Source organism: Electrophorus electricus, chromosome 15 (genome assembly GCF_013358815.1).
Source record: "Electrophorus electricus isolate fEleEle1 chromosome 15, fEleEle1.pri, whole genome shotgun sequence".
NCBI classification, from domain to species: domain Eukaryota; kingdom Metazoa; phylum Chordata; class Actinopteri; order Gymnotiformes; family Gymnotidae; genus Electrophorus; species Electrophorus electricus.
In genome coordinates this window covers 18,520,870-18,536,369 of record NC_049549.1, presented here as the reverse complement: position 1 = coordinate 18,536,369, position 15,500 = coordinate 18,520,870, and the positions used below count along the sequence as shown (strand labels likewise).

Below are 15,500 nucleotides of genomic sequence, written 5' to 3'. Positions count from 1 at the left end.
GGTACTAAGTGCAATGGCATTCATTCCCAGTAACAACATCTGAACACTTGCTAAACCACAAGCCAGAAAAAGCCCTCACTCAGTCAGGCCACACCCACATTCTTTACCTCATTCTTTTTAGATATAGGTGCATTTTTAAATGGCATGGAATGTTTTCCAAAACTTCCATGTCAACACCTAAATTAAGAAGATCTCATTTCTAGGCACTCACTAGTCACCTATTATTATTATTATTATTATTAATGAAATGGGAGTTAGAAACAGTATCTGCACATATTGGCTACTGCATCAGACATGCTGCTATTGTAGGTGTGTTTATGGTTACACATTAACAGGCTGTAGCCCAGATGTTAGTCATGCATCATTTTTCAACCACCCTCTGGCGTTCATCACAGGACCACAGGTGATCACATTATTTGGGCAGTAAACCATTTATGGCCCAGCAAAGACCCTGACATTGGTGTGTTGCACTGGTATGAGTGTAGGTATAGCAGTATTTCTGCAATTTCTACACCTGTTGGTGTCACTGCTGAGTAACTGGTGTTATAGTGGTGTTAGAAGTGTTTTAGTGGTGTTAAAGGGGGTTATAGTGATGTTATAGAGGTGATAGAGTGGCGTTAGATTGGTGGTAGAGTGGCGGTAGAGTGATGTTAGAGTGGTGTTGAGTGATGTTCCACACAGAAATATCCAGAAACAGTTTTGAGAAGAGCTGGGGGAAGGCTAACACAAGGTATCAGATGGGCTAAAATTTCCAGCTGTGCGTCTACAAGCTGCTTCTAATAAATATTTATTATACAGTAGTCAGTAAATTGAAATGGCCTATTCTGTGGCCACTGAACCCTGAATAATGCTTCTTTCATTGCATTGTTTCAGAGGGTTGAGAAACAAAGATTTCAACAAAGCTGTGGTTTAAGAGCCTACACAATTGTAATTCAGGAACCACTGAGTGAACTTCAAAGCACATGGGAACATGTGTAACAAACAAAACATGGTTCATTGGTTTTACACTAATAATATGAAAATGTTCAGGGACAATATTGCTAATCATCAAAGTAATGTACTGTGACAATAGCATGGAATTAATGTTTCCCTTGAGGTTACATCATGACCTTTTCTCCCTATTACCTCACACCATGAAAACACTGCTTCTATAAATGCAAAAACCAAACTACCCATCTCACACTACCTTCTAATTCCATTGCCTGCAGACAGGTGCGGTAAGTACACTTTGTTAATGAGTCGTCATCTTATTGTAACCCAGGACTGGGGTCACCATTCAAATCAGTTCAACTTCATGTAGTTCAGTCAGTTCTTTCTACTGAATGGTGTTGTATTTATATCTGAATTGAGGCTGAATCGAGTCCCACTCCAGATATGTATTATATGTTTGGATTGCACTAATCCAGTGTTCTCAGTGTCAGTATTGGGTAACCAGTGCTGTGGGAGTTTTGTGTCTCTAATGTAACTACATTAAGCTCCACATGTTATCAAGGACTTCATGAGAGTACTGTGTTAGAGCAGAGGAAGCACTAAAATGCACATGGTCCCTGAACTAGGTAGGATATCTTAAGAAGGTGGAGAAGCTGTCTTTAAATCTTTTGGAAAATGTTAATATGCAATTTGATATTCCTTTTCATTTGAGCTTTTCAGGCTGGTAAAAATCAAGATTTTGCATATTGAAGTTATGCAAAACGTGACTGAGCCTCCAGATGATGCCAGGTCCAGCAGAACTGTGTCCATCATGGTGAAGATATGTGTGGTCATCCCATTCTTCTGCCTTTTCCTCTGCTTCATCCTGCTCGTTCTGCACACCTTCGCCTCACACAGGCAGTTCTTCGACAGCTCTCGCTATATCCTGTTCGCCTACATGCTAGTCAACGACACCCTGCAGCTGCTCTCGTCTGTGCTACTCTTCCTCTTCATCATGGGCAAAGTGAACTTTGCCATCATCTTCTGCGCCCCACTGCTGTTCGTCTCCACGGCCACTTTCCAGAACACGCCACTCATCTTGGCCGCGATGTCCCTGGAGCGTTACACAGCCATCCTCTACCCTCTCCAGCGCCCGGTCTCCTGGAGGCCCGAGCGCATGTGGGTGGTGATCCTGAGTCTGTGGCTCCTCAGCTGCGTCCTGCCCATGGTGGACTTCATCTTGATGCAGCCCAAAGTGGGCGTCGACGTCCTGTCCACTCCGGTGGTCTGCAAGACCGCAGTGCTCAACTCCTCACCCATCCAGACCTTATTCAAGCTGGTGATGAACGGCTTATTCTTCGCCGGGGTAGCTGTGGTCATCCTGTTCACCTACATGCGTATCCTGCTGGAGGCGCGCAGGATGCGACGGGACCGGGCGTCGGTCAGCAAGGCCCTGCACACCGTGGTGCTGCATGGCATTCAGCTGCTACTCAGCATGACGGCCTTCACCTTCCCCATCACAGAGAGCCTGATCGTGCTGCGTGTGGACTGGCCGCAGGAGCACATCTCCTTCATCAACTACTTCTGCTTCGTCCTGCTGCCGCGGTTCCTCAGTCCCCTCATCTACGGCCTCCGGGACGAGAGTCTCAGGAGTCACATGAGCAGAGCCATGCCCTGCTACAGGGCTCATGTGGCTCAGCAGAAAGCAACCAGGACGCTGAAGTGAGCCTTCCTAGCTCTTACAAATGCCAATGACAATAACTTGGATCTACTGTAATGATTATTTTTCATGTGTTGTAATGACAAAGTCATGGATTGAACCAGCACTCAAATCTAACTTAATCTTAATTAATCAAAGTGTAAACAGTTAAGGATAAAGTTGTCACTGTTTATTTGCAAGGCTGTTCCAGTCGTCAAATAAAAGTTACTCTGACTCACTTATAAATAAGACCATTTTAAGATGAGCTCTATAAATTGAGAAGAATCGTATGCAAATCCCGTCTAAATCCCGCCTGTCACATTCCTCAATTCGTTTAATCAGATAAAAATGCAACGAAAAACTTTAGAGCTCTAGGATGCACATTTGTTTTTTATTGTTCCCGTTGTTCTTTTTATTGTTAATATCAACAATAATTTAAATAATCTCCCGATCGTTGAGATACGCGCAGTAAGACGTGTTCTCTGAATGTTCTCCGGGGCTCATGACAAGGGGCCGAGTCCGTGCGTCAGATTGTGTAGGGCTGTGGAAGAGAGAGGACGAGGATGCACACACACAGCATGAGGACAGGCCTACATTTACGTCTGCTAGCGCTGTGGGTCGCAGTCAACACACATGGCAAATCACTCGGGGAGATGTACACTTCAGTGATGAGCATAAAGCAGTCTAGTTTATCAGAAATACAACTTATTCATTATCTAAGGACATACATTGATCACGAAACTCGACGACTTGAGGACGTTAAGCGGTAAGTATGTTTATTTGTTTACATGTACCATGCAAATCTTAGATTCAGCGATTTTTAAAACCAAATGCAAAAAATGCAAGGGTACGAGGGAAGTGTTCTTTTAACTAACACCTAAAATAATTACGGTGTTATTCTAATTGAGCGAAGTATAGTTAATTGTATATTCATTGCCGAGGCGAACCACATGTTGAGTTGCTGGCGCCTCTGAATTGAGTGGATGCGTCATTAACGTTCTGTGGGACTTGAATCATTGCGTCACGTGCACGTGTTTGCAGGTCACACTTGCTCCTGCCACAGTAAATGTGGCTCAGTTAAAGGAAGTTTTTGGTTCTTATGAAATTTAAACTGGATTGTTATGAATAGTAACGGTCGCTATGTTTTTTTTTTATGTACTTCTCTAGGTTTTACGTAAAGGTTTCTGAATTTCATGACAAGATATACAGTGAACTAGCATATTCTATGGCGAACCCTCTGGTGGCGTTCTCACTCATCAAGAGGCTACAGTCTGAATGGCTGAATGTAGTTTACAGCAGCCAAGCCAAAGAAAACCTTGAAGGTATTTTCTTATCCGTCCTTCAAAATGTGTGGCTTTGATGTGTGACTTCTCACTAAGAACGTCTTTGAAACCATTGTTGTATTTCAGCCCTCAGGACTAACTTTGAGAGCCTGGAAAGCAGTTTACCCAGACTAGAGGACCTCCAGGGGGCAGCACAGGGCCTCATGAGGCTCCAGGATGTCTATGCGCTTCATGTGGAGGCACTGGTGAAAGGTCACTTCCAGAGGAACACCAATGGCAACACAGTGGAGATCTACAAACCATCTGTGACCATCCCTCTTTCTGGGGATGACTGCTTCCTTGTTGGAAAGGTGGGTCACCTGAAAACTATACAGTTGCTTTAGAAGTCTGTCCTGTGTGCCTCTTCATTTCACTGATATGAGCTGTACATACTGCTGATGTGCAAGTGGCAGAAAGTTATTCTCACTGATACATGGGTCACACTAGGGAAGGAGCACGGCTTTCAGCAGATGGCCAGTGACATTTCTTTGGGCCTTTGAATTAGTTTCATGTTGTTTGTGGCTATAGCACAAACACAGAAGCTCGTCTGCCACAGTGTAGCAGAGGACGGGAAAATGTGAATTTATGACCTGAAAATCTGAGCACGTAAGCTTTTAGAGTCACATATACTCAGGCCATGCCAAACACACACACACACACCCACACACACATATATATATATATATATATATATATATATATATATATATATATATATATATATATACATACACCATGGTCATACACAAACACACGCACACATATACCACGTTCATGCACACACACACACTATGAAAACAGACATTTCAACAGCTTGAAATGTGAGCTGAGCACTCCGGAAGATGTGCTCAGACGTTCCCACGAGACCATACTGGAACTTCCTAATTGACATTCCATATTGAAGTTATACGTCCCTTCCTGTACTTGTGGTGTATGCTTGGCTGAATTCCAGTCGTCTGGGTCTGAATGCTCAGCTGGCTGACGGTCAAAGTGCAGGAGAACTTACCCTACTGCCTCTACCCTGTGCACGGAGCTCCTCCATAATAACAGAGTCTGGAGCCACCATGTGAAAAGTGTCAGTTAATTGATAAACACATTGGAAAAATACAACACATGGGTGAAAACGGTCACTGATTTGTTTAGCATTTATGTATGAAATATGAGAAAATAAGATGTACACAAGACATAAGTGGAAACCATGGAAACCAAGCGTTTGTCTGTGTACCAGCCTTGGAAATTATTAAACTAGTCAACTTTTACAGTACAGTATTAATATATCTGGAAGAGCAAACTTAAATATTCTCAACAGCTGTTCTCATGTGCTCATGTGTATGGCCTACAGTGAAACAGTCGTGTGAAGACCAGGTCATCTGGAAGCACTAATCTCGCTGGGCTGCACTCAAAATATCTGGCAGTGTTCTCTGTGTCTGTAATGGCCGATTTTCACTAAATGTTGTGACAACTTTGGAGTGACACAAATTTGCCCAAAACCATAAATTTTAAGCAGGGTCAATGTCAAAAAGCCATGGGCTTTAGGCTGATACATTTTTTATGTAGAACAGAGATCCTTTGCAAGTATTCAAGCTGAGAATGGAAGGTCCGTATCACACACCAGCCTTTATTTGATTAAGAGCTGCTACCATAGAAGATCGATCCATGGAGGTGATTAGAAACTCAATCCATGGAGGTGATTAGAAACTCAATCCGTGGAGGTAATTAGAAACACCTTCCATGGAGGTCAAGTCCATCACACAAGACCTTCACCTCATCTAACATATATACCAGATCCCAGTTATATAAATCACCTTCACCTCATCTAACATATATACTGGTTCCCAGTTATATAAATGACCTTCACCTCATCTAACATATATACTGGTTCCCAGTTATATAAATTACCTTCACCTCGTCTAACATATATACTGGTTCCAAGTTATATAAATGACCTTCACCTCATCTAAAATATAGACTGGTTTCCAGTTATATAAGTGTGAGTATTATGACCCCAAGACCCACTATAAGATTCTTGATTGTGGTTTTATTATTTGCATTTATACTGTAAGCAGTTTTGTAGCTCATGTCTTCTCACGATGGGTCTAGTCAACAGACACCGTGCAGCTCAAGGAATGGAAGATTCTGAACACCTTCCTACCTTGATGTCGTGGGTTCATTATAATAATAATCAATAATGATATGATACATGGCTAGAATGGCACCTCCTAACCTCTGATATTCTTCTTGTATCTTTATTCATGTTTAGTAGTTCTGATCCTCTGGGGTTGTGCGAACATCGTCATTCCAGGTGGCCTACGAGGCAGAGGACTACTACCACGCCGTGCAGTGGCTGGAAGAAGCAGTGAGCCTGTTTGGCGGCAGCAACTGGAGCCTCGAGCACGATGGCAGTTTGGAAGAAGCACTGGATCATTTAGCCTTCTCTTATTATAAGGTGCATAATCAATAACCATAATCAATAATAATAATTATAATCGCTGGATCTTTTGTTTTCTTATATGGTCAGTCTGATTGTTTATATTATTAACCCTTTTGTTTGTGTTATTCCAGACAGGAAACATCTCCTCTGCTCTCAGCCTCTCGTTGGAATTACTGCATCATGGTGAAGTTATCCTGTGAAATGCTCAACAAACACCTCATGTTATGCAATGAGAGAAAGTGAGATTAGGGTAGTGTGGAGAGTAGACAGTATTTCCTGACCAAAACAACTTGAACACAGCTTTCAGAACTCTGTCTGACAGGGGGAGTTTACAGTTTTCTGTTGTTCATAAATTTCAAAATCCTAGTTTTAAATTGGAAATTGAGCATCTTTGCAGTTGTATTCATATTTACTTTGTTTTTTAATCTTTTTTGTCAAGATCCCTCAAACAAAAGGGTTCTGCTTAATTTGGAGAAGTATAAGAAACTTCTGACTGAAAATCCACCCATTGTAACTTCAGGGTCATTGCTAAAGAGACCCAACACCACCTACCTGAGAACGAGGGACACCTATGAACGACTGTGTCAAACACACAGGTCTCAGGTACTAACCTACAGCACCTATGAACGGCTGTGTCAAACACACGGGTCTCAGGTACTAACCTACAGCACCTATGAACGGCTGTGTCAAACACACGGGTCTCGGGTACAAACCTACAGCACCTATGAACGACTGTGTCAAACACACGGGTCTCAGGTACTAACCTACAGCACCTATGAACGACTGTGTCAAACACACGGGTCTCAGGTACTAACCTACAGCACCTATGAACGACTGTGTCAAACACACAGGTCTCAGGTACTAACCTACAGCACCTATGAACGGCTGTGTCAAACACACAGGTCTCAGGTACTAACCTACAGCACCTATGAACGGCTGTGTCAAACACACGGGTCTCAGGTACTAACCTACAGCACCTATGAACGGCTGTGTCAAACACACGGGTCTCAGGTACTAACCTACAGCACCTATGAACGGCTGTGTCAAACACACGGGTCTCAGGTACTAACCTACAGCACCTATGAACGGCTGTGTCAAACACACGGGTCTCGGGTACAAACCTACAGCATGGTAAACAACTTAAAAAACAGATCCTCTGCACCCCTTCAGTCACTGTGTACCATGGCAAGCCAGGTTATTAAATACCACAAAAGAAGAAAAGATATAGAAATGATAACTGAAACTGATGCAGAGATTAACCTCCACTCTTCCAGGTTGGTAGATATTCTGTCGTAGGGAAGGAGCAGGTTAGTGGTTAGGAACTGGAAAGGACCAAAACTGAAAAAAAACCAAAAAAACACAACAAACATCAAATCTGTGATGTCAGTTATTGTCCTGCACGTGTCCTTTGAGACGAGTGGCCTCAGATTTCTAGTGTCTGATAGTTAAAGCAAAACTGATTGTACACCTTTACAATTGTGGCATTTGGCAGAACTGCTAGAAGAAAATCACTTGTTCTGGTACTTAAAGATTAGTGAACCATTTGTTTTGTTTTTAAGATTTGATGCAGTGCTCATTTGAACTAGTGGATTCTTAATAGAATAATAACCTGAGTCCAATAGTCCTGCACCGTCTCAGTGGTTGAGAGTAGTAGTACCTATGCAGAGGTGCAGAGACTTGACTGTCAGCTGACTCTGGTGTCGGGAGAGGTGAGCATGCTCAGTTCAACCAGTGAAGCTCGAGGTCCTGTCTCTGCTCATATCCCAAGCTGTATGAAGACCCCCAGCTGTTCTGCGATTACTTCACCAACGACAGCCCGGGTCTATATCTGCAGCCCATCAGGAGGGAGGTGCTCAGCGTACTGCCGTATGTCGTTCTGTTTCACAATTTCGTCATGGGAACTGAAGCCCAGAGTATCAGGGACTCAGCAGTGCCTGGGGTGAGTGATTCACAGATACCAGATGTTTTACACATGTGTGGGTTTTTGTTTTTTTTTTACACTTTCATTAGTGCTTAAACGTGTTTGTCAAAATGTCATAAAGACTCACATGCCAGCCAGCTGCTATGTTTCTGTTCAGTAGCACAAAGAACCATAAGGCACAAGACCTTTCGAATGTTGGCAGAAAACCTGTGATCATGACATGGGTTGTAAGCTTCTACCAGTTAGATGGTTGATTTGTCAAAGGCACAGAAGACTGATCTGAAATCAGCATGAAGCTGGAGATGACTGGTCACAATCCACCCATGCACTGTTGGACCCTAATACGAGGATGAAGAGGAAGAACCATATATGTGGTTCTGACTACTCAGGGAAAATAACGTCTGGACCATATTTACAGTTGACATTCTACACTACAGCTTCTAGAACTTTCATGACAAGTAATGACTGAAGCAATTGTTTGAGGTTCTGAAACGTTGTCTGGAAATTTTATGTGTGAGCAACAATACTAAGTTAAAACTGTTCCTCTGTGTTCTGATCCTTCCTGGAGGCGCATTACTGCCGTCATCAGTGTAGTTCAGCCACAGCGTGCTCAAGTTGATTGAACGCAGAGTGAGTGAGTCACATACAAAAAGCTGGTTGTCGGTTGTTGCACTCTGTGTGGTTTTATAGTCTGACATTGTTGTGTGGGTGGATTGAACCATCACCCTTTAGAGGATACAGTGCATAAAAGTCTCCTTTCCTTGCCAGTAGTTGAGTCTTAACCTTATCTTTCCTCTATGACATTAGTGCACAAAGCATCCATGGTGTGTGTGAGTGTTTTATTTAAATGCAGAGTCTGAGAGGTCAGGACAGCACCCATCATTTTGTTGATGTGTACTGCCTGTTTATTGCTGCCGTTTCCCTTTCACACACATGCTGTGCTGAGCTAACTTATTTATATCTTTAGCTAAGGAGGTCAGTAGCGGCATCAGGGGTGAACCAGACCAGTGCTGACTATCGCATCAGTAAGAGGTACAGACGGAGCTGTAGACAGTACATTTTTTGAATGTAACCAAAGGACAGAACAAGTTTTTATACGCAACATTAACTTGTTAACATACCACACCAGCTCAGAAAATGGCAAAACAAAAAGTTTAGCAAAAATAATATCTGCTTTGCTATGCACTTGAGCTGTTTATATATGACTGGTGTTAGTCTGGAATATTCCTAAGAGTTTTTCCATCTTAAGTTTTGTTTCAGACACTGTAATGGTAAATGAATATCAGGTACTATTAATAATTGTATGAAGTAATGTATCTTAATAACAAGATTGCTAAAGTTCATCTGTGAGCAGACCTGTGAGACTTTTGAATGTTTTTAACAGAAGTGTGGGGTGTTGTATGACAGCTTGTACTGCTGATCCTTGCAGTGCCTGGTTAAAGGACTCAACACACCCCGTGGTTGGCAAGGTAAACCGGCGCATCACTTTGCTAACTGGCCTGAACGTACAGCATCCCTACGGCGAACATTTGCAAGTAGTGAACTACGGCATCGGAGGGCACTATGAACCGCATTACGACCATGCCACTGTGAGTCTAATCCACCAACACGGTCTGCTCAGGGCAAAATGAACACGTTCAGATGGTTCTGTGGTACGCTGCACCCATCAGACACATCCAGCAGTGCTACGCCAGAGCAGGCTGGAACCATAACAGATTCTCTGTAGAAGGTGATAACAATGCAATGCTTTAATCTTATCTCTCCGTCTGAGTAGGTGTTCTACCGTGGAATCATTTTGTCTTTAATATGAATTTGATCTTCAAATACAGAATTGTCCAATCTGTTTTTTATTTTCTTTGCATCGCTGTTTGTTCCACTGGCAGTCAAAATCCAGCCCATTGTACACACTCAACTCTGGAAATCGAATGGCCACATTTATGATATACGTAAGTGAATAATTATTTGTTCCTGTTTTCCTTTAATGTCTTCTCTCTACATATATATACACATGTATATGGGTCAACTGGAGAGTTAATTAAAAATTTTCCTATAGTGTCATTTAGTTAAAGTAACTCTTCAGCAAATGTTGCTGTCTGTGAAATAGAGTGTGTGTGTGTGTGTGTGTGTGTGTGTGTGTGTGCGTGTGTGCGTGTGTGTGTGTGTGTGCGTGTGTGCGTGTGTGCGTGTGTGTGTGTGTGTGTGTGTGTGTGTGTGTGTGTGTGTGCGTGCACGTGCGTGCGTGTTTTGGATGGTGCTAAGATGTGCATGCCATGTTTTAAATGAATGAGAGTTTTGTAATGTGCTGTAGCTCAGCTCTGTGGAGGCCGGGGGATCTACAGCCTTCATCCATGCCAACCTCAGCGTTCCAGCAGTGGAGGTACAGCAAACACACACACACACACACACACACACACACACACACGCACGCACACATATACGCGCACACACACACATGCATGCAAACACATATACACACAGACGCGTATGCACACATACACTCACATACACACACTCTTCGCTCGCTTTGAGGCTGCAGCTAGCAGCGCTAATGCTAACAGTGCAAATGGTGCTATCGGCGCAGCCAACGGCGCATGCGCAGAGCCCACCATAGGCCAGCGCCCTCTCATCATCATGAAGAGTGACGTGAGGAGAGTGTTCAAAAGAGTGAATACCAGGAAGGCGGCAGGGCCAAACGGCATCTGCAGTAAAGTCCGCAAAGCCTGCACAGACCAGCTAGCCCCGGTATTCACTGACATCTTTAATCTCTCCCTGACGCTCGGTATCGCCCCATCCACCATCGTCCCAAAGAAACCTCAGCCTTCCGGCCTCAACAACTACTGCCCTGTTGCCCTCACATCAGTCGTGATGAAGTGCTTTGAAAAGCTAGTCAGAGACTTCATCACATCTTCACTGCCAGCCTCCATGGACCCACTTCAGTTTGCATACCACCACAACCGCTCCACTGATGATGCAGTTGCACATCTGCTCCACACCACACTGACCCACCTGGACAAAGGGAGGGGAAATTATGTTAAAATGCTGTTTGTTGACTACAGTTCAGCATTTAACACCATCATCCCCTCCCTACTCACTACTAAGTTGGAGGATCTAGGACTGCATCCATCGCTGTGTGACTGGATCTCCAACTTCCTAACAGACAGACCACAATCAGTATAGGTGGGCAACTGTGCCTCATCCATTCTCACCCTCAGCACTGGCGCTCCCTGAAGACCAACACAGAGATGAAGAGGAGCTTTTTCCCGCAGGCCATTCGGGCCCTGAAAAAAAAATCTAGAAATTGTACATTGTATATACGCATATTATACATTCCCTCTTCATCCATCATAACATATTTATTTATTCACTAAACCGCATCCATTTCCCTGTATCTCTCCTCAGCCATGGATGGAGAAGTTACAAAATGCATTTCACTGCCAGTTATACCATGTATGACTAAGTACATGACAAATGAACTTTGAACTGAACACACACACACACACACACACACATATACGCGCACACACACGCGCACACATGCACGTACCCACACACACAGGCGCGCGCGCACACACCCACACACACATATAGACACATGCACGCATGCAAACACACACAAACACATGCACACGCACACATACACACATATACACACACGCGCATGCAAATGCACGCCCGCATACACGCACATGCACGCAAACACACACACACACACATATGTGCAAACACATACACACACACGCCTGCGCGCGCACACACACACACACACACACGTATACACACACGCGCACACATATACACATGCATGCATACACACGCAAACGCACACGCATGCAAACACACACACACACACACACACAAGCACACATGGCAACACCTGCCCAGACTCCACCCCTGCGCGCACACACACACACACATATACACACACGCGCACACACACACACAAGCACACATGGCAACACCTGCCCAGACTCCACCCCTGCGCACACACACACACACCAAAATCCAACCACAGTCAGTACAGCTGTCCAAATGCAGAGAAAGCTTCTTGTCCTGGGATCCTGCTTTAGGAGGGTGTCATTATGTGTGGTGCTTGGTAGAAAGTGTCCCACTACACAAAGGATTTGGATTGGAGCTTGAATGGGGGCTTAGCAAATGAATTGTTGGAGAAACATTCGTGACCCCTAGCTAGGATATTACCCTTTGACCTTTGTGTTCTTTCACCACCTATGGCTGTCCCTGTGGTGAGTGGTTATGGTGACCCTGACCACTGACCTCTGTTCAGCATTCATTTAAAATCTGTCATTACAGACATTTACAGAGACGTTTTGAAGACAAAGGGTCCACTCCTTAGACCCCCTGATGTATGTAGCGATGTGTGAACTGTGTGTGTGTATGCCTGTGTGTGCGTGTGTGTGTGTGTGTGCCTTTCTTACAGAACAGTGCACTCTTCTGGTGGAACCTTCACAGAAATGGCCAAGGAGATGGAGACACACTGCACGCAGGCTGTCCAGTTCTTCTGGGTGATAAATGGGGTATGATGTCCATGCCATAGGCAAACACGCCTAATACCACATTAGTAAAACCAGACACACCTAACACTGCATTAGGTCATTTTTTCTAGATGACAGGGTGGATATGGTGCAGATACTCTGAAAGCCAAACCTGACGAGACATTTTCCAATTGTCCTGAACATTTGCACTTTATTTTTGGCTGGATTTTTGACATGTTCACTAAGTTTCACTTACAAAAGCAACAAAGAATCTGTCTCCGTTTCTAGTGGCTAATAAGTGGGTGCATGAGTACGGGCAAGAGTTTCAGCGGCGCTGCAGTCGGGACCCTGATGAGTGATGAGACACTGTGGGACCGGCAGGAGTGCAAGACCCAGCCTGCACTGTGGAGTGGCGTGGCCGGTGTGTGCGGGGAGAACAGCTCCGTCCTGGGCAGCCGCACAGACACACCGTTAAAGGAGAGCTGACGGCCGGGGGGTTGGCGCTGTGGACGGAGGTTGTTGGCTTTGAATTGGTGTTTGGCAGTGAGTACGCCCACTGAGAGAGGCCGTTAACTCTGCACGTCCGTACACACCTCCAGAAGAAGGTTGCTTTTGCATCGCCATTGCCAGGACAACAAATGTGCAATACATAAAACTCCAGAGGACACAGTTCAGTTCAGTGGCAAAATGTATATTATCATATCCATTTTTCCAAAGATATTTTGTGGAATTTGCAATAATCATGTCCTACAAAAATGTTAATAGTAAAGATTGTGTTTTTGGATTGTGTTTTTGTGCTTTGACTGAATAAAGATGGAATTATTCATAACACAAAAAATGACATTCATACCTTTAATTGGTTAGTGGTTTTCACGCTCATGCCACACCACTGCCCAGATTAGAGTTGTATCATCAATATTTTGCTATTTGTAGATTCAGTGAGGCAGAGTCAGAGCCTCCTGGTCAGGCTGTAGCAACTGGGGTGTGTCTGGGGCGTGGCTGTGCTGGGGTGTGGCTTGGCTGGGGACGTCCAGGACCAGGGCAGTCTATCACACTCTCTGTGAGTGTGACCCTAAGAGACCCTAAGCTGTCTGTGAGTGAACCTTTACATTCACATAAGGGTTCAGTTTGGGGAGTGCTGACAGGTAGTGGCTGCATGTGTATACACACAAACACACACACACACACCATGTCTTTGGAATGCTGTGTGTTCACAGCTGTATTTGGTTAGTGGAGATCATTCATTTTCACTGCAGACAGACACAGAACAGTGAATAGTGAGTTTAAAAGGATTCCTACATTTATCAAAAAGGACATGAAAGACTTTTTCACAAATCTGACAAGAGTACTTGATTGCTTTTTAAAAACATTTTTCACAGTGTGACCCACATGATATGGAATTGAATAACAAAATAAAACTAAATTTTAATACATCCCAGGAACTCCAAGCCCTTAGTTGTCATTCTTAACTCATGTTTCTAATCTAACCTGGTCTTGCAGATTCCTTCTTTGTAACATACGAAGGATTCGGCCCTTTCACAGGAAGCTGCCCAGGTACTTGTGCAGTCTCTTGTGATCTCAGAGCCCGACTACTGCAACTCACTACTTGCTGGTCTTCCTCTAAGAGCCATCAGACCTCTGCAACTTGTCCAGAATGCAGCAGGTATGGTGTTGGTATGGCGTTCTCTAATGGTTTGCTGAAAGCTGTATTTGGTTTTCATTTGGACTAAACATTACGCATACCGGTCTATCTGACGTTCAAAGGTTAAGTGTCTATGGCAAACCCAGAGAAAGGCATTTGTGTTCTGGAAATTATTCTTGGGCTTGTTAGATGAGTGTGTCTTCATTATATGAGCATGTGTTTATTAGATGAGTGTGTGTCTTGTGGTCAGAGAGACTTGGGTGGGACAGACACCCTGGAAAGGTCCACTGTCATTTTAAAGGGTCTTTGTCGCTTTGTTCTGACTATGCTTTACTGGAGTCTAGTGTCTGGAAAATACTTTGCAACTTCCTCCAGACTGAAAGGAATCATCAACCTTTTGTAGCATTCTTTGGGAATGTCTTTGGATTTGCGGAGAATTCCTTGGGCTGTGGTGTCGGGAAGCTACATGCTGCCAAGCTCACAATGATGATGAGCTAAGGTAAAATTTAATGGAGTTAAACGAGGGTAAGACAATGCAGCTAGTGGGTTCAAATTAAATGACTCTGATCCTTGATAGATTTTATGGAAAATAAAATAGTACAAAACTTTTATGTGATCTTATACAAATCATGTATATATCATACATATATTCTGTGTCCAAATATCTGTTTACATCACTGCTATGGAAACAGCTCCAGTAATGCTGCTCTATGTAGTGTTGGTCACTAGCCCACCTTCTGTAGTGTCACTACATGTTACTGAGCCCGGAGGTAGTGCATTTACTGAACAACCACCTTGACACAAGCGTTGCTATGGTTACTAGAATGCATATATTTCGTCACCTCAAACATGACGTCGACTGTTTTCTTGCGTCTCCATTATAAAGGCCAGTGCTGCCACCTGCTGGTGCGCATGCTCATTAACGTTCTGCCTGTTTCACTTTATGTCAGATGCCCAGAGCTCCCTAATTTTCGACAAAAAGTAATGTGGCCGAGTGATGTGGAGGGGTTTTGTTTTTCTGAGTAAGGAAACATCCTATAAAATCGAAGCATGCTGGAGGCGTGAAAAAACGCACTTTTACTCGCT

The 15,500-nt window shown here is 43.9% G+C and overlaps 1 protein-coding gene across 1 annotated transcript; it reads left to right on the top strand.

The window, feature by feature from the left end:
* Window positions 1–1,684: 1,684 nt before the first annotated feature.
* On the top strand, window positions 1,685–13,131 carry p4ha3 (prolyl 4-hydroxylase, alpha polypeptide III). The gene is made up of 14 exons (XM_035533979.1): window positions 1,685–1,809; window positions 3,255–3,374; window positions 3,776–3,930; window positions 4,018–4,241; window positions 6,233–6,376; window positions 6,493–6,544; window positions 6,801–6,964; window positions 8,130–8,300; window positions 9,250–9,314; window positions 9,712–9,871; window positions 10,166–10,228; window positions 10,591–10,659; window positions 12,718–12,814; window positions 13,061–13,131. The coding sequence occupies exons 1-14, from the start codon at window positions 1,685–1,687 to the stop codon at window positions 13,129–13,131; spliced, it is 1,680 nt and encodes a 559-aa protein (XP_035389872.1).
* Window positions 13,132–15,500: the final 2,369 nt, after the last annotated feature.